At 46.3% G+C, this 17,523-nt stretch overlaps 2 protein-coding genes across 2 annotated transcripts; both read right to left on the bottom strand.

The window, feature by feature from the left end:
* Nucleotides 1-947: 947 nt before the first annotated feature.
* On the bottom strand, nt 948-15,040 carry LOC135172407 (uncharacterized). The gene is made up of 20 exons (XM_064138492.1): nt 14,998-15,040; nt 14,793-14,868; nt 14,098-14,467; nt 13,524-14,003; nt 12,374-13,403; nt 10,642-12,246; nt 9,997-10,296; nt 9,561-9,926; nt 9,304-9,444; nt 9,045-9,176; nt 6,381-8,886; nt 6,073-6,310; nt 5,888-6,007; nt 5,750-5,818; nt 5,491-5,587; nt 5,238-5,313; nt 4,543-4,912; nt 3,969-4,448; nt 2,819-3,848; nt 948-2,691 (listed from the first exon to the last, which is right to left on the bottom strand). The coding sequence occupies exons 1-20, from the start codon at nt 15,010-15,012 to the stop codon at nt 1,084-1,086; spliced, it is 11,109 nt and encodes a 3,702-aa protein (XP_063994562.1). The 5' UTR covers nt 15,013-15,040; the 3' UTR covers nt 948-1,083.
* Nucleotides 15,041-15,246: 206 nt separating this feature from the next.
* Nucleotides 15,247-17,516, bottom strand: LOC135172408 (structural maintenance of chromosomes protein 3-like). The gene is made up of 3 exons (XM_064138494.1): nt 15,936-17,516; nt 15,628-15,865; nt 15,247-15,562 (listed from the first exon to the last, which is right to left on the bottom strand). The coding sequence occupies exons 1-3, from the start codon at nt 17,452-17,454 to the stop codon at nt 15,436-15,438; spliced, it is 1,884 nt and encodes a 627-aa protein (XP_063994564.1). The 5' UTR covers nt 17,455-17,516; the 3' UTR covers nt 15,247-15,435.
* Nucleotides 17,517-17,523: the final 7 nt, after the last annotated feature.

The raw sequence follows: 17,523 nt of genomic DNA, 5'->3' as shown, positions 1-17,523 counted from the left end.
AATACCTTTCCAACATTCGTAATTTTGATGGAGATGACAACTTTTCGATGGCACCTCGTGATCTTCGAGTACTTCTGCAGATGAAAACCCCACAGGCTCATATTCACGTTGTTTATGGGACCATCCGGAGGGTGTGCACACGGCAGAAGGATGGCCATAATTTCCACCGATGATTTCCCATTTCTCGCGATGTCGTCAGCACCGTTTTTACGACTATCGGTGATAAAATACTTATCATCCCATGACTCACGAATTTTACGGGATTTCCTGGTGGGACAGCTGGGGTTCTCCGAGGGATGGTGCTCCGGACTGAACGAGAACTCCGATGTATAGGGATTGGTCGAAGTTGCCAGGATGTGGGACATTATCGACTGAAAATTTTTCAACGTGAGCCTCAAGTTCTTAAATAAAATTCAATAGCGAAAAGAAGAATTCGTTCACGTGAAGTTTTAGAGGAATATCGACGAATCTGAAGGAGATAGCGCAATTTTCGTCGAGACATTTTTTATAGCCCTCACTTCGCTCTACAAAAAAGGTCATGAGAAACGTTTCGAAATTCCTCTTAGTTTTCGAGGTATTTAGTGAAAAGTGACTGACAGTTAAGATTAACTCGAACAGGTCGTTGCTTCGCGACTGAAGTTTAATTCTGAGGATAGAGGTACCTGTGCTGTTATCCAGATGACGAAAATGAGGGCTGGACCACTGTACATCATGGTGGGAACTCACGATCATCGTTATAACCTAACGAGTGTCATAATTTCAGGTTGAGAAGAGTTTCATCTGTTTCGAGGGAGATTTTAAATCTAATAAAAATCCTCAAGTCGGAGAGATATGAAACTTTTCTTCCTGTTTCGTTTATATTCTCCAACTGAACGTTCTCAACTAATTTAATTAATTAAAATTCCATTTATTTCATGAACATTAGTTCTTCGTGAAATTCAGAACAAGCAAATGAACAGTTTTACAATACTACAATACACTAATGTTTATAATAATTTCTGTCATTCAACACCTTTGAGACAATTAAAAAAATATATATGAGTGTAATCGCAAACTGAAAAAAATAATAAAAATGAAAAAAAATCACTCCTCCTCAGCATCTTTCCTAATGATCTCCAGAGCCTCCTCCCTGTTGCAGTCCTGCACATGTGAGCAGTCATGACTGGAAGTCACCTTGAAAAATCTATCAGCCAGCATCACCAACTCCTCTCTAAACGTGACGATCACAAACTGTGCATTCCTACTCATCTCATGAACCATCCCAGCCACAGATGCCCTGAAGCACCCATCAAGTGCCTTATCAATCTCGTCAAGTAAATAAAAAGGCGCAGGTTTGAACCTGTGAACAGCAAAGATCAGACACAGAGCGATGACAGTCTTCTGTCCCCCAGAGAGCTGATACATTCTCTCCACCTCCTGTCCACCGGCAAAAGTCGCCCTAATCCTGGCTCCCCTGACGCTCCTCCAGTCATCCCCCACCTCTCCATCCTCCCCTACTGGAAGAAGGCTGGCCCGACCGTTGGTCACGATGTTCCCAAAGATGTCCTCAAAAAACTCGTTGATTTTTTCGAACCCCACCCTCAAGGCCTCGACCCTCTTTGTCTCGATCTTTTCCATTTCCTCCTCGTAGCTCCTCTTCCTCTCCTCCTCCTTCTCCAGGAGACGCTCCAGAGCCACCATTTGTCCCTCCAGCCCCTTCATCTTACCCTTGATGCTACAGTCGACAGCCCCAAGAGCCTTCTCCTCCCTCCCGATGTCTCTGATCTTCCTCTCCAACGCCTTCTTCCCCATATTGTCAAAAACCCTGGGGTTCCTGATGCTGGGGAGGGTCCCCACATCAGCCAGTCTCTTCTCCCACTCCCCCATCTTCCTCGTGAGACAGTCCATTCTACCTTTAACCGCCTCCACGTCCTCCTTCGCTGCCTCCCATGTCATCCTGGCCTTCTCTCTCTCGAAGTCCAAGTCCCTCGCCCTCTTCTCCACCTCTGATAGCTGCCTTGTAAGTCCAATTATCTTCTCATCAATCACCTCCAGTCTCTGCATCCGCTCCCCCAGATCCTTCCTGCGCTTCTCCAGCTTCTGCTCGGCGACGACGAGTCGTTCCTGGAGGATATCCTGAGAGTAATCCCCCACATGTGCCTCCAGCTCGTCCCTGTCCTTCTCTAAACGAGACAGGATTTCCCTCACCGAGGACAGTCTCCCTTCCAGGTGCGGAATCTCTGCGATCGCCTGTTTTCTCTGTTTCTCCAGCCGTAGGGAGTCCTCAAGAAGCTGCTGAATAGACATCTCGACTTCCTCGACAGATGTCCTCTCCAGATCTTCGATCTCTGTCTCCACTGTTGACAGCTCCTGCTTCGATTCCTCCAGTCTCATCCTCGTGTCTTCCAGGTACTTCTTCAGGGGGGAGTAGTTGTCCGATGCCTGCTCGAAGCTCCTCGATGCCTCGGCAATGTCCGTTTGGAGGCCCAAGATGTGCTGTTCAGCCGCCTGGATCTTCACGTCCAGCTTCTGGAGTTCAGACATTGGAAGAAGGAGTTCATCGTTCATCGACTGGAGGGAGGTGAGGAGGTTCTTGTGATTCAATGTGACAGCATCTAGTTTAGCTCGCTGCTCACAGTACTCTTTGTAGAGTTCTAGTCGAGAGTTTCGGCGATCTCGAAAGCCTCCCCTGTACTTACCCTTCCTCAGGACCTGCAGGGGGGTTAATCAACAAGTGGCAAGGGTCATTAAACACATAAATTGAAATAAAATGAAATAAAAATAAAATAAAATAAAATAAAAATCAAATCGAAAGAAAAATATTTAAAAATATTTTTACCTGCTGTCCATTCAGAGTAATCGCCTGCAGGTCATAGACATTGGCAAGTGCGATGCCATCCCTAAGACTGCTCACGACGACAGTCTTCCCGAAGACGAAGTCCACAGCCTTCTGGAGCTCGCCATCCCGAGGTACCAAAAACGATACCAAAGGTCTGCAATTGAACTCCCCCAGGGGATACCTCACCTGGAGCTCCTCCACGTCCCCGAGGGGGATAAAATTGACGATTCCCCTCATGTTCCTCTCCTTCATCTCCCTCAAGATCTCAGCGATGACAATCCTGTCCCTCACGACATAATGAAACAGCTGATCGCCACCCCTGACCTCCATGGCGAAAGCCACCGAAGGTTCTCTGCACGTAAAAACCTCCAGGAGAATCCCCTTGACCCCCTCAACGAGCTCCAGCCGGTCGTCCCTCTGCCTCCAATCCTCCAGGATCTTCCTCACCGACTCGATCCCCTCGAGGACATCTCCCCTGACCATCATCTGCAGTTTTTGTTTGATCGTCCCAATCCGGGTCTCCAGTGCCTCGATATCATCACGAAGAACGTCCGCCTCCCTCTGCTGCTCCTTCCTCCGCCCCAGGAGATCGTGCCTAGCCCTCTGGAGCTCCTCCTTTTTCCTCCTGTGATCACGCAGCAGCAGCTTTACATCGCTTAACTGACTCCTCAGCCTTTCCAGTTCCTTCTCGCCCTCGGTCCTCTGAACAAAAGCCTTCTCTACGGTGACTTCCAGCCTGGCGACCTCTTCCTCCTCCTCCTGAATGATTCTGGTGACCTGAGAAGCCCTTGGCATTACCTCAGTCAGGTCGTGATCTCCTGTCTTCAACTTCTCGATGATGATCTTGCTCCTGGAGAGGTCCATCAGCTGGTACTCGTGGCGTTCCAGCTCTCGGCAGACCTCGTTACTGTTGTTTCTGATGTCTTGCAACGCAGTCTCGAGGCCCTTCGCCTTCTCCTCGAGCTCCGAGATCCTCGAGAGGAGCAACTCATGGCGCTTTTCGAAACTCTCGGATTCGTCCGAATTTAATCTTGAAGTAATTGAAGTTAAAAGTGAAAATATCGCAAAAACTTAATTATATCCTATTACCTTTAATTATTATTTACCTTTTAATTCAAATAATAATTACATTTAGATCTATAATACAAACCCCTGTAGTTTCTCCCTTATTTCTTCCCTCTCCAGCTGCTGGGTGTTCAGCTCCTTCGCCAACTCGATATCTTCAATCTCTCCCTTCCTCTTCATCTTCTCCAAGAGATCGATCTCCCCCTGTAGAGCGATTACCTCAGCATTCACATCGACGTACTCCGAGTGGACTGCGCTGTAGGCTGTCTTCGCCCCCTCGGCCTTCAGGACCTCATCATCGTAGGGGTCTGCCAGCTGAGACAGCTGCGACTGCAAGTCCTCGAGGTGCAGCTGGTACAGCTTATGCTCCAGGTAACGACGCGTTTTGTTGATCCTCGTAAAGTAGTTGTACTTGGTCATCAGAAGGGCGAGCTTCTCCCTGTGACTTTCGAGGTCAGTCTGCAGGTCCTCAATGCACTGCGTTTTCTCCGCGATCTGGAGGAGGAGCTCGGTGATACCCTCATCAAACTTGTGGACTCCAATCGCCATCACAATCACTTCGAACCTGGTGGGTGCGGAGTTTCCCCGAGGATTTTTTTTATCGAGGATTTTTGTTACATAAATAAAATTAATAAATGATTAAATACATTAATATCGACCTAATAAGGTTAGTGCCAGTAGCCAGATGAGCCACTTCATCCTGTCGAACAATGTAATAAGGATTCTCCCTGGGGAAGACTGGTGAGAGTAGCTGGAATAGTTCGTCTGGATGGCAGTTCTGGTTGTTAACGGTGATGCGGTCAAACTGTAGGGAGATCACCCTGCGGATTCGCACCTCTGAGATGTCTATTGAGAGGACATTGTCGTCGTTCGAGAGAATTATCTCCACTGAGGCTGACCTCGTGTGGTTTATGGGGTTGTCGTTGATCACTGAAACCCTCTGTTCTTTTGTGATCGGGTAGTAACGGTTACTTACGACGAAGACGATGGACTCCAAGAGGCTGCTTTTTCCGGAGCCATTGAGGCCGACTGATAGGGTTCAGGGGGATGATGATGAGGATCGATTACATGATGGTGCAGAAGGATATTTTTGAGCCCCAATAAATATCGAATTATCTCGATAATTAATGGTTTTAGAGGAAAATGACGGAGGGACTTCCTGTGGGGAATTTCCTCAGCTACAAAAATGGTCTTGTGACATTTTCCTCTAAAATCAGTTGTTACCAGGATAATTGCGAAATTCCTGCAACATAACGGAGGAAAAATGTTCTCCGTTATGTTCGTCAAGTCACCCAACAATTATTAGAAAATTCCTGTTGTTCACCATAAAAATAACAAAAGAAACGTTACAAACCTATGGTATTGTGTCCTGGGTGCAAACCATCGAAAATATGTTGTCCCCTGTAGGATTTGAAGTTCTCGATGACGATCTGAAACCAAGAATGAAGTGTTTTTCGTCACAAAAAACGAAAAATGAAGTGATTGATTGACATTCCTGATGTTCCAGACGTCCTGGGGGCTTTATTTGGGACGAATAAGGGATGAAAGCCTCAAATTACCTTTTTGATGTACATTTTTCAACAATAGCTTGTGCTTTTGTGCTTCACCGGCTTCTCGAATGCAAAAAGCGAGGGAAATTCACGGGAAGTATAAACAGTGGCAGCCATTTCTGGCTTCAGCGCCCCGATTTCCGGCCCACTTCCACTTCAAAAATAATTTATTCATTCCTGGACGATAGAAGTCCCAGAAAGTACAGGAAAATTTGTTGGAAAAGGGCAGTTAATGAAGTGCAATTACCAGAATTGAAGAAGATATTTTTTTTATTTTTTTATTTTTTTGAAAAATTGTCAGCTCCATTAAAATTACAAATTGAAGAGCGAATCAACATTTCCCAGTTGAATCCTCACGAATTGAATTAGAATTACAGCAGAAACTCTGAAAAATTAATAGATGATGTTTTCTTTATCTTCATAATAAAAATAAATATGTTTTTCCGTTTATCCGTGAGTTGTGTCGTCTTCGACAAAGTCAGCAGCTTCTTCCCTGGTGACACACTCTACGTGAGACACCTTATTCCTGAATTTAACCCCATAGAATTTATTTGCGTGCTGCAGTAATTCAGGTCTGAAAAAATTCATTAATTTCCATTAATTTAAAATTTATCCAATTTTTTTAACAAAAATTCTCACCTAAAAGTTGTGGTGATAAATTGTGCGTCAGAGCTGAGTTCATGGATCATATCAGCAACAGCTTTTCTGTGCTGGGCATCGAGAGCCTGATCGATCTCATCGAATAGATAGAAAGGTGCTGGATCGCACTTCTGAATAGCGAATATCAGGGCAAGTGCCACAAGAGACTTTTGCCCACCCGAAAGTTGATTCATCTCTCTCATCTCAGCTTTTTGTCCAGTGAACGAAACTCTAATCCCTGAAAAATTCCAAAAATTAACATAATCGTGAAAAACATCCCCAAAATCTCATCAAAACCTCAAACTCACCGACACCAATGAACCGATCAGAATCGGCAGCAGTGGATGTATCATCATCGCCCTCCTCCCCATCGGCCGTCTTCATGACGAGTTGTGCGTGTCCAGTGGGCACGAGTTTCTTGAAGACTTCGCTGAAGTACTTACTAACCTGTTTAAAAGTGAACTGAATAGCCTCGCACTTTCTCATCTCCAGTACATTCATCAGCTCCTTGATCTTCTCATCGCCTCTGTCCAGCTCCTCCTTCCTCTTCACAAGCTTCTCCTTCTGATCGCTGAACGACATGAACTGATCCAACGCCTTTTTATTAACATGGCTGTACTTCTTCAGCTGATTATTCGCCTTCTCCATCTCCTTGAACAGCTGTTTCGTCGACATATTCCCAAACTTCTCATAAGCCTCAGGTGAAGGCAGTGCCCCCAATTCCGTGATCTTCTGTGTACACTCAGCGATCTTCTGCTGTAGAATATTCTGCTTGCTGGCGAGTTTCTCAAGATCCTTAGCATCAGACTCGATCTTCTCCTGGACTTCCTTCTCCTTCGCCTTCCACTTCTCCACCTCAGCAGCCTCAGCCTTCTGCTTTTTGGTGGCGCCCCCGACTCTCTCATTCATAGTCTTGAAATCAGCATTGACCTTGACCAATCTTTTCTCTATGTCCGACAGCTGAGCCTTGCAAGTCTCCAACTGTCTCTGCCTGTCTTCCACCGAGATCTCCTGGAGTGCCTGCACGAGTTCGTCCTTCCTCCGATGAAGATTATTAGTAAGAAGATTCTCAAGTTTGTTCTTCTCAGCCTCCAGTCTCATACGTTTGGCAAAAGCCTCCTTATTCTCTTTCGTGAGTGTCCTGATCTCGTCGTTGAGGGTATCCACCTGCCGTTGATCAGCCACCGACAACTGCGCCATCAAGTCCTGATGGAGTTCACTCTCAAGACCCTCCTTGGTCGCCCTCATAGCCTCGAGATTCGATGTGCACTGGGCAAGACTCCTCTCCTTCGGTGTTCTATACCTCTCGATAGCCGACAACTCCTCCTTCATCAGCCTGATCTCCGCCTTCATCTTGTCGTAGATGTCTTTAGCCTTGCTGTTCTTCGTCTCCGTTCTCTGCATCTCACTGACATACGACGATATATTCTGATCCGCCTTCTTGATCTCATCCCTCAGGTTAGACAGTTCATTCTCCATCGTGTTGATCTGCGCCATAAGTTCAGACCTTGTCTTCTGGATCTCCAGCCTGGACCTGAGGGTATTGAAGTACCCCCCAGTGAGTGATCCCTTGGAGGAGACTTGATCCCCCTCGAGTGTCACACAATCAAGTCCAGATGTCCTCGCCAAATTAGTAGCAGCTTCCAGATTTCTACAGATGAGAGTCTTCCCAAAAATGTACCTCATCGCTCTGTCGTACTTCCCATCATAATTAAGCTTGGAGATCATGGGAATGGCGTCACTCGTATCAGGATAATCAATGCTCTTCACGTGTAGACGATTGAGAGGCATGAAGGTGACTTCCCCCGGCAGTCTCTGATTGTTCATCTCCTTCAGGATTTTCGTTCCAAACTTGTCAGTCTCCACAATATGATGAAAGAGTCTGTTGCCAGCAGTGACCTCCACCGCCATGTAGACACTCTTATCACAATCAAAGTTCTCGATGACAGGTCCATAGTACGAGTTAACCTCATGAGCCATGTCAGGTCGTTCTTTGAAAGTCTCAAGAACCCTCCGAACCGAATCCCGTCCATTGAGAATGGGTTTTCCGGCCATGGACCTGAGGCTCTGATCAGCCTTCGCCAGGTCCTCCTTCAACCCAGACAGATTCAACTGCAGGACACTCTCCTTCCTGTACTGCTCCTTCCTCTGCGCCTGACAGGCGTCCTTCTGCTTGGTCAGTTCATAGTAGTGCTTGTTGTGTTCATCAATGGACGCCCTCTGCTTCTCCATCTCCTTCGTGTACTCCTCGATCTTCTTCTCGAGATCCTTCTGCTTCTCGGCGTCTTTCTTGAGATCCTCACTGATCTTCTTCTGGTGCTCCTCTTTATCCCTAATCTGCTTGGTCAGCTGCTTCAGCTCGTTCTGAATCCATTTATCCCTGTCGTCCTTGCTGGTGAACTGCGAGCCCCTCCCCTGCTTAGCGTACAACTCCTTCCGCTTCTGTTCCTTGAGTCCCATCGCTCTCGTGTACTCCTCCTCCCGTCGCTTCATCTCCTCGTATTCAGGACGAATCTTCTCCAGCTCCTTTTCCCTCACAGCGATGTTCTCCTTTAGCTTCTCCAGCTCCTGCTGCGCACGTTTTCTGCTGTCGTTGTCACCCTTCACCTCCTCCAGAAGATCGTTTATCGTCAGGGTCAGTTTCGTCTTCTCCTTCAGCAGCTGCTGCTGCTCAGCACTCAGGGTGTCACGCTCCTCCTTCGCAGTCTGGACTTCCTTCTTCGCTTCCTTCAGCCGCTTCGAGGCTGATCGCACATTCTCCTGAGCTGTCTTTGCTTCGGAACCCAGGCGCGCCTGTTCAGCACCAGAAATTCGTCAACTGAGATAAGTCAATTTATGATAATTAATTGATTAACTAATGAACTCATACTAAATCGTAAATTGAGATGATCATAAATTGTGAATAAAATGTATTTTTGTAAAATAAATATTTTATGTTCGATTAAAAAAAAATTGTTAAACAAATTCATTACCTGACTGTGTGGTATCTTCACCCCTCGGTAGAACATTTCCCCGCAGGTGGGATGATCCGAGTAATCATCGCAACCGATGAAAGTCTCCCTCTCGTTGTTTATCACCTCCTCGGTCGCCTCAGCATTGACCACCTAAATTTCAAATCGATATGTCACTGCTTCCTGGTACTGTACCTTCACTTGGATGGAGGCGACCCGACCGACAGTATTTTTCCGCCGGCCGGTCCATCAGAACGCGGTTTGACCTGGATATACTCACGCTTTGGAAGGTCAGGTCGTAAAGCTGGAGCACTTGCTCCTGTCGGATTTTTATCACGTACGGCTCCATCAGTCGGGATTTTCGCATTGTAAGTGGGTCTGTCACGTGGTCTATCACTATGAATCGATCTTCTGTGTCTGTCTGCAAGCAAATTACACAAATTGCAGGGGATTTTTGGTTTATTTTATCAATATTTTTCGTTTCATTTTTCTTTTCAGGAGTAATTTCATATGAATAAAATTCAGAGGATTAAATACCTTTCCAACATTCGTAATTTTGATGGAGATGACAACTTTTCGATGGCACCTCGTGATCTTCGAGTACTTCTGCAGATGAAAACCCCACAGGCTCATATTCACGTTGTTTATGGGACCATCCGGAGGGTGTGCACACGGCAGAAGGATGGCCATAATTTCCACCGATGATTTCCCATTTCTCGCGATGTCGTCAGCACCGTTTTTACGACTATCGGTGATAAAATACTTATCATCCCATGACTCACGAATTTTACGGGATTTCCTGGTGGGACAGCTGGGGTTCTCCGAGGGATGGTGCTCCGGACTGAACGAGAACTCCGATGTATAGGGATTGGTCGAAGTTGCCAGGATGTGGGACATTATCGACTGAAAATTTTTCAACGTGAGCCTCAAGTTCTTAAATAAAATTCAATAGCGAAAAGAAGAATTCGTTCACGTGAAGTTTTAGAGGAATATCGACGAATCTGAAGGAGATAGCGCAATTTTCGTCGAGACATTTTTTATAGCCCTCACTTCGCTCTACAAAAAAGGTCATGAGAAACGTTTCGAAATTCCTCTTAGTTTTCGAGGTATTTAGTGAAAAGTGACTGACAGTTAAGATTAACTCGAACAGGTCGTTGCTTCGCGACTGAAGTTTAATTCTGAGGATAGAGGTACCTGTGCTGTTATCCAGATGACGAAAATGAGGGCTGGACCACTGTACATCATGGTGGGAACTCACGATCATCGTTATAACCTAACGAGTGTCATAATTTCAGGTTGAGAAGAGTTTCATCTGTTTCGAGGGAGATTTTAAATCTAATAAAAATCCTCAAGTCGGAGAGATATGAAACTTTTCTTCCTGTTTCGTTTATATTCTCCAACTGAACGTTCTCAACTAATTTAATTAATTAAAATTCCATTTATTTCATGAACATTAGTTCTTCGTGAAATTCAGAACAAGCAAATGAACAGTTTTACAATACTACAATACACTAATGTTTATAATAATTTCTGTCATTCAACACCTTTGAGACAATTAAAAAAATATATATGAGTGTAATCGCAAACTGAAAAAAATAATAAAAATGAAAAAAAATCACTCCTCCTCAGCATCTTTCCTAATGATCTCCAGAGCCTCCTCCCTGTTGCAGTCCTGCACATGTGAGCAGTCATGACTGGAAGTCACCTTGAAAAATCTATCAGCCAGCATCACCAACTCCTCTCTAAACGTGACGATCACAAACTGTGCATTCCTACTCATCTCATGAACCATCCCAGCCACAGATGCCCTGAAGCACCCATCAAGTGCCTTATCAATCTCGTCAAGTAAATAAAAAGGCGCAGGTTTGAACCTGTGAACAGCAAAGATCAGACACAGAGCGATGACAGTCTTCTGTCCCCCAGAGAGCTGATACATTCTCTCCACCTCCTGTCCACCGGCAAAAGTCGCCCTAATCCTGGCTCCCCTGACGCTCCTCCAGTCATCCCCCACCTCTCCATCCTCCCCTACTGGAAGAAGGCTGGCCCGACCGTTGGTCACGATGTTCCCAAAGATGTCCTCAAAAAACTCGTTGATTTTTTCGAACCCCACCCTCAAGGCCTCGACCCTCTTTGTCTCGATCTTTTCCATTTCCTCCTCGTAGCTCCTCTTCCTCTCCTCCTCCTTCTCCAGGAGACGCTCCAGAGCCACCATTTGTCCCTCCAGCCCCTTCATCTTACCCTTGATGCTACAGTCGACAGCCCCAAGAGCCTTCTCCTCCCTCCCGATGTCTCTGATCTTCCTCTCCAACGCCTTCTTCCCCATATTGTCAAAAACCCTGGGGTTCCTGATGCTGGGGAGGGTCCCCACATCAGCCAGTCTCTTCTCCCACTCCCCCATCTTCCTCGTGAGACAGTCCATTCTACCTTTAACCGCCTCCACGTCCTCCTTCGCTGCCTCCCATGTCATCCTGGCCTTCTCTCTCTCGAAGTCCAAGTCCCTCGCCCTCTTCTCCACCTCTGATAGCTGCCTTGTAAGTCCAATTATCTTCTCATCAATCACCTCCAGTCTCTGCATCCGCTCCCCCAGATCCTTCCTGCGCTTCTCCAGCTTCTGCTCGGCGACGACGAGTCGTTCCTGGAGGATATCCTGAGAGTAATCCCCCACATGTGCCTCCAGCTCGTCCCTGTCCTTCTCTAAACGAGACAGGATTTCCCTCACCGAGGACAGTCTCCCTTCCAGGTGCGGAATCTCTGCGATCGCCTGTTTTCTCTGTTTCTCCAGCCGTAGGGAGTCCTCAAGAAGCTGCTGAATAGACATCTCGACTTCCTCGACAGATGTCCTCTCCAGATCTTCGATCTCTGTCTCCACTGTTGACAGCTCCTGCTTCGATTCCTCCAGTCTCATCCTCGTGTCTTCCAGGTACTTCTTCAGGGGGGAGTAGTTGTCCGATGCCTGCTCGAAGCTCCTCGATGCCTCGGCAATGTCCGTTTGGAGGCCCAAGATGTGCTGTTCAGCCGCCTGGATCTTCACGTCCAGCTTCTGGAGTTCAGACATTGGAAGAAGGAGTTCATCGTTCATCGACTGGAGGGAGGTGAGGAGGTTCTTGTGATTCAATGTGACAGCATCTAGTTTAGCTCGCTGCTCACAGTACTCTTTGTAGAGTTCTAGTCGAGAGTTTCGGCGATCTCGAAAGCCTCCCCTGTACTTACCCTTCCTCAGGACCTGCAGGGGGGTTAATCAACAAGTGGCAAGGGTCATTAAACACATAAATTGAAATAAAATGAAATAAAAATAAAATAAAATAAAATAAAAATCAAATCGAAAGAAAAATATTTAAAAATATTTTTACCTGCTGTCCATTCAGAGTAATCGCCTGCAGGTCATAGACATTGGCAAGTGCGATGCCATCCCTAAGACTGCTCACGACGACAGTCTTCCCGAAGACGAAGTCCACAGCCTTCTGGAGCTCGCCATCCCGAGGTACCAAAAACGATACCAAAGGTCTGCAATTGAACTCCCCCAGGGGATACCTCACCTGGAGCTCCTCCACGTCCCCGAGGGGGATAAAATTGACGATTCCCCTCATGTTCCTCTCCTTCATCTCCCTCAAGATCTCAGCGATGACAATCCTGTCCCTCACGACATAATGAAACAGCTGATCGCCACCCCTGACCTCCATGGCGAAAGCCACCGAAGGTTCTCTGCACGTAAAAACCTCCAGGAGAATCCCCTTGACCCCCTCAACGAGCTCCAGCCGGTCGTCCCTCTGCCTCCAATCCTCCAGGATCTTCCTCACCGACTCGATCCCCTCGAGGACATCTCCCCTGACCATCATCTGCAGTTTTTGTTTGATCGTCCCAATCCGGGTCTCCAGTGCCTCGATATCATCACGAAGAACGTCCGCCTCCCTCTGCTGCTCCTTCCTCCGCCCCAGGAGATCGTGCCTAGCCCTCTGGAGCTCCTCCTTTTTCCTCCTGTGATCACGCAGCAGCAGCTTTACATCGCTTAACTGACTCCTCAGCCTTTCCAGTTCCTTCTCGCCCTCGGTCCTCTGAACAAAAGCCTTCTCTACGGTGACTTCCAGCCTGGCGACCTCTTCCTCCTCCTCCTGAATGATTCTGGTGACCTGAGAAGCCCTTGGCATTACCTCAGTCAGGTCGTGATCTCCTGTCTTCAACTTCTCGATGATGATCTTGCTCCTGGAGAGGTCCATCAGCTGGTACTCGTGGCGTTCCAGCTCTCGGCAGACCTCGTTACTGTTGTTTCTGATGTCTTGCAACGCAGTCTCGAGGCCCTTCGCCTTCTCCTCGAGCTCCGAGATCCTCGAGAGGAGCAACTCATGGCGCTTTTCGAAACTCTCGGATTCGTCCGAATTTAATCTTGAAGTAATTGAAGTTAAAAGTGAAAATATCGCAAAAACTTAATTATATCCTATTACCTTTAATTATTATTTACCTTTTAATTCAAATAATAATTACATTTAGATCTATAATACAAACCCCTGTAGTTTCTCCCTTATTTCTTCCCTCTCCAGCTGCTGGGTGTTCAGCTCCTTCGCCAACTCGATATCTTCAATCTCTCCCTTCCTCTTCATCTTCTCCAAGAGATCGATCTCCCCCTGTAGAGCGATTACCTCAGCATTCACATCGACGTACTCCGAGTGGACTGCGCTGTAGGCTGTCTTCGCCCCCTCGGCCTTCAGGACCTCATCATCGTAGGGGTCTGCCAGCTGAGACAGCTGCGACTGCAAGTCCTCGAGGTGCAGCTGGTACAGCTTATGCTCCAGGTAACGACGCGTTTTGTTGATCCTCGTAAAGTAGTTGTACTTGGTCATCAGAAGGGCGAGCTTCTCCCTGTGACTTTCGAGGTCAGTCTGCAGGTCCTCAATGCACTGCGTTTTCTCCGCGATCTGGAGGAGGAGCTCGGTGATACCCTCATCAAACTTGTGGACTCCAATCGCCATCACAATCACTTCGAACCTGGTGGGTGCGGAGTTTCCCCGAGGATTTTTTTTATCGAGGATTTTTGTTACATAAATAAAATTAATAAATGATTAAATACATTAATATCGACCTAATAAGGTTAGTGCCAGTAGCCAGATGAGCCACTTCATCCTGTCGAACAATGTAATAAGGATTCTCCCTGGGGAAGACTGGTGAGAGTAGCTGGAATAGTTCGTCTGGATGGCAGTTCTGGTTGTTAACGGTGATGCGGTCAAACTGTAGGGAGATCACCCTGCGGATTCGCACCTCTGAGATGTCTATTGAGAGGACATTGTCGTCGTTCGAGAGAATTATCTCCACTGAGGCTGACCTCGTGTGGTTTATGGGGTTGTCGTTGATCACTGAAACCCTCTGTTCTTTTGTGATCGGGTAGTAACGGTTACTTACGACGAAGACGATGGACTCCAAGAGGCTGCTTTTTCCGGAGCCATTGAGGCCGACTGATAGGGTTCAGGGGGATGATGATGAGGATCGATTACATGATGGTGCAGAAGGATATTTTTGAGCCCCAATAAATATCGAATTATCTCGATAATTAATGGTTTTAGAGGAAAATGACGGAGGGACTTCCTGTGGGGAATTTCCTCAGCTACAAAAATGGTCTTGTGACATTTTCCTCTAAAATCAGTTGTTACCAGGATAATTGCGAAATTCCTGCAACATAACGGAGGAAAAATGTTCTCCGTTATGTTCGTCAAGTCACCCAACAATTATTAGAAAATTCCTGTTGTTCACCATAAAAATAACAAAAGAAACGTTACAAACCTATGGTATTGTGTCCTGGGTGCAAACCATCGAAAATATGTTGTCCCCTGTAGGATTTGAAGTTCTCGATGACGATCTGAAACCAAGAATGAAGTGTTTTTCGTCACAAAAAACGAAAAATGAAGTGATTGATTGACATTCCTGATGTTCCAGACGTCCTGGGGGCTTTATTTGGGACGAATAAGGGATGAAAGCCTCAAATTACCTTTTTGATGTACATTTTTCAACAATAGCTTGTGCTTTTGTGCTTCACCGGCTTCTCGAATGCAAAAAGCGAGGGAAATTCACGGGAAGTATAAACAGTGGCAGCCATTTCTGGCTTCAGCGCCCCGATTTCCGGCCCACTTCCACTTCAAAAATAATTTATTCATTCCTGGACGATAGAAGTCCCAGAAAGTACAGGAAAATTTGTTGGAAAAGGGCAGTTAATGAAGTGCAATTACCAGAATTGAAGAAGATATTTTTTTTATTTTTTTATTTTTTTGAAAAATTGTCAGCTCCATTAAAATTACAAATTGAAGAGCGAATCAACATTTCCCAGTTGAATCCTCACGAATTGAATTAGAATTACAGCAGAAACTCTGAAAAATTAATAGATGATGTTTTCTTTATCTTCATAATAAAAATAAATATGTTTTTCCGTTTATCCGTGAGTTGTGTCGTCTTCGACAAAGTCAGCAGCTTCTTCCCTGGTGACACACTCTACGTGAGACACCTTATTCCTGAATTTAACCCCATAGAATTTATTTGCGTGCTGCAGTAATTCAGGTCTGAAAAAATTCATTAATTTCCATTAATTTAAAATTTATCCAATTTTTTTAACAAAAATTCTCACCTAAAAGTTGTGGTGATAAATTGTGCGTCAGAGCTGAGTTCATGGATCATATCAGCAACAGCTTTTCTGTGCTGGGCATCGAGAGCCTGATCGATCTCATCGAATAGATAGAAAGGTGCTGGATCGCACTTCTGAATAGCGAATATCAGGGCAAGTGCCACAAGAGACTTTTGCCCACCCGAAAGTTGATTCATCTCTCTCATCTCAGCTTTTTGTCCAGTGAACGAAACTCTAATCCCTGAAAAATTCCAAAAATTAACATAATCGTGAAAAACATCCCCAAAATCTCATCAAAACCTCAAACTCACCGACACCAATGAACCGATCAGAATCGGCAGCAGTGGATGTATCATCATCGCCCTCCTCCCCATCGGCCGTCTTCATGACGAGTTGTGCGTGTCCAGTGGGCACGAGTTTCTTGAAGACTTCGCTGAAGTACTTACTAACCTGTTTAAAAGTGAACTGAATAGCCTCGCACTTTCTCATCTCCAGTACATTCATCAGCTCCTTGATCTTCTCATCGCCTCTGTCCAGCTCCTCCTTCCTCTTCACAAGCTTCTCCTTCTGATCGCTGAACGACATGAACTGATCCAACGCCTTTTTATTAACATGGCTGTACTTCTTCAGCTGATTATTCGCCTTCTCCATCTCCTTGAACAGCTGTTTCGTCGACATATTCCCAAACTTCTCATAAGCCTCAGGTGAAGGCAGTGCCCCCAATTCCGTGATCTTCTGTGTACACTCAGCGATCTTCTGCTGTAGAATATTCTGCTTGCTGGCGAGTTTCTCAAGATCCTTAGCATCAGACTCGATCTTCTCCTGGACTTCCTTCTCCTTCGCCTTCCACTTCTCCACCTCAGCAGCCTCAGCCTTCTGCTTTTTGGTGGCGCCCCCGACTCTCTCATTCATAGTCTTGAAATCAGCATTGACCTTGACCAATCTTTTCTCTATGTCCGACAGCTGAGCCTTGCAAGTCTCCAACTGTCTCTGCCTGTCTTCCACCGAGATCTCCTGGAGTGCCTGCACGAGTTCGTCCTTCCTCCGATGAAGATTATTAGTAAGAAGATTCTCAAGTTTGTTCTTCTCAGCCTCCAGTCTCATACGTTTGGCAAAAGCCTCCTTATTCTCTTTCGTGAGTGTCCTGATCTCGTCGTTGAGGGTATCCACCTGCCGTTGATCAGCCACCGACAACTGCGCCATCAAGTCCTGATGGAGTTCACTCTCAAGACCCTCCTTGGTCGCCCTCATAGCCTCGAGATTCGATGTGCACTGGGCAAGACTCCTCTCCTTCGGTGTTCTATACCTCTCGATAGCCGACAACTCCTCCTTCATCAGCCTGATCTCCGCCTTCATCTTGTCGTAGATGTCTTTAGCCTTGCTGTTCTTCGTCTCCGTTCTCTGCATCTCACTGACATACGACGATATATTCTGATCCGCCTTCTTGATCTCATCCCTCAGGTTAGACAGTTCATTCTCCATCGTGTTGATCTGCGCCATAAGTTCAGACCTTGTCTTCTGGATCTCCAGCCTGGACCTGAGGGTATTGAAGTACCCCCCAGTGAGTGATCCCTTGGAGGAGACTTGATCCCCCTCGAGTGTCACACAATCAAGTCCAGATGTCCTCGCCAAATTAGTAGCAGCTTCCAGATTTCTACAGATGAGAGTCTTCCCAAAAATGTACCTCATCGCTCTGTCGTACTTCCCATCATAATTAAGCTTGGAGATCATGGGAATGGCGTCACTCGTATCAGGATAATCAATGCTCTTCACGTGTAGACGATTGAGAGGCATGAAGGTGACTTCCCCCGGCAGTCTCTGATTGTTCATCTCCTTCAGGATTTTCGTTCCAAACTTGTCAGTCTCCACAATATGATGAAAGAGTCTGTTGCCAGCAGT

This window comes from Diachasmimorpha longicaudata, unplaced genomic scaffold (genome assembly GCF_034640455.1).
Source record: "Diachasmimorpha longicaudata isolate KC_UGA_2023 unplaced genomic scaffold, iyDiaLong2 ctg00000287.1, whole genome shotgun sequence".
Lineage (NCBI taxonomy): Eukaryota > Metazoa > Arthropoda > Insecta > Hymenoptera > Braconidae > Diachasmimorpha > Diachasmimorpha longicaudata.
This window is presented reverse-complemented; position numbering and strand designations above follow the sequence as displayed.

What these genes read in the sequence shown, in the direction of transcription:
- LOC135172407 (XM_064138492.1), bottom strand. An exon ending in ACTGGCACTAACCTTATTAG is followed by an intron (nt 14,004 to 14,097) that starts GTCGATATTAAT and finishes CGCACCCACCAG; the next exon opens with GTTCGAAGTGATTGTGATGG. An exon ending in AAATTACGAATGTTGGAAAG is followed by an intron (nt 9,445 to 9,560) that starts GTATTTAATCCT and finishes ATTTGCTTGCAG; the next exon opens with ACAGACACAGAAGATCGATT.
- LOC135172408 (XM_064138494.1), bottom strand. Translation starts at nt 17,454, where the DNA reads ATGAACAATCAGAGACTGCCGGGGGAAGTCACCTTCATGCCTCTCAAT. An exon ending in TGATCGGTTCATTGGTGTCG is followed by an intron (nt 15,866 to 15,935) that starts GTGAGTTTGAGG and finishes GGAATTTTTCAG; the next exon opens with GGATTAGAGTTTCGTTCACT. An exon ending in TTTATCACCACAACTTTTAG is followed by an intron (nt 15,563 to 15,627) that starts GTGAGAATTTTT and finishes GAATTTTTTCAG; the next exon opens with ACCTGAATTACTGCAGCACG.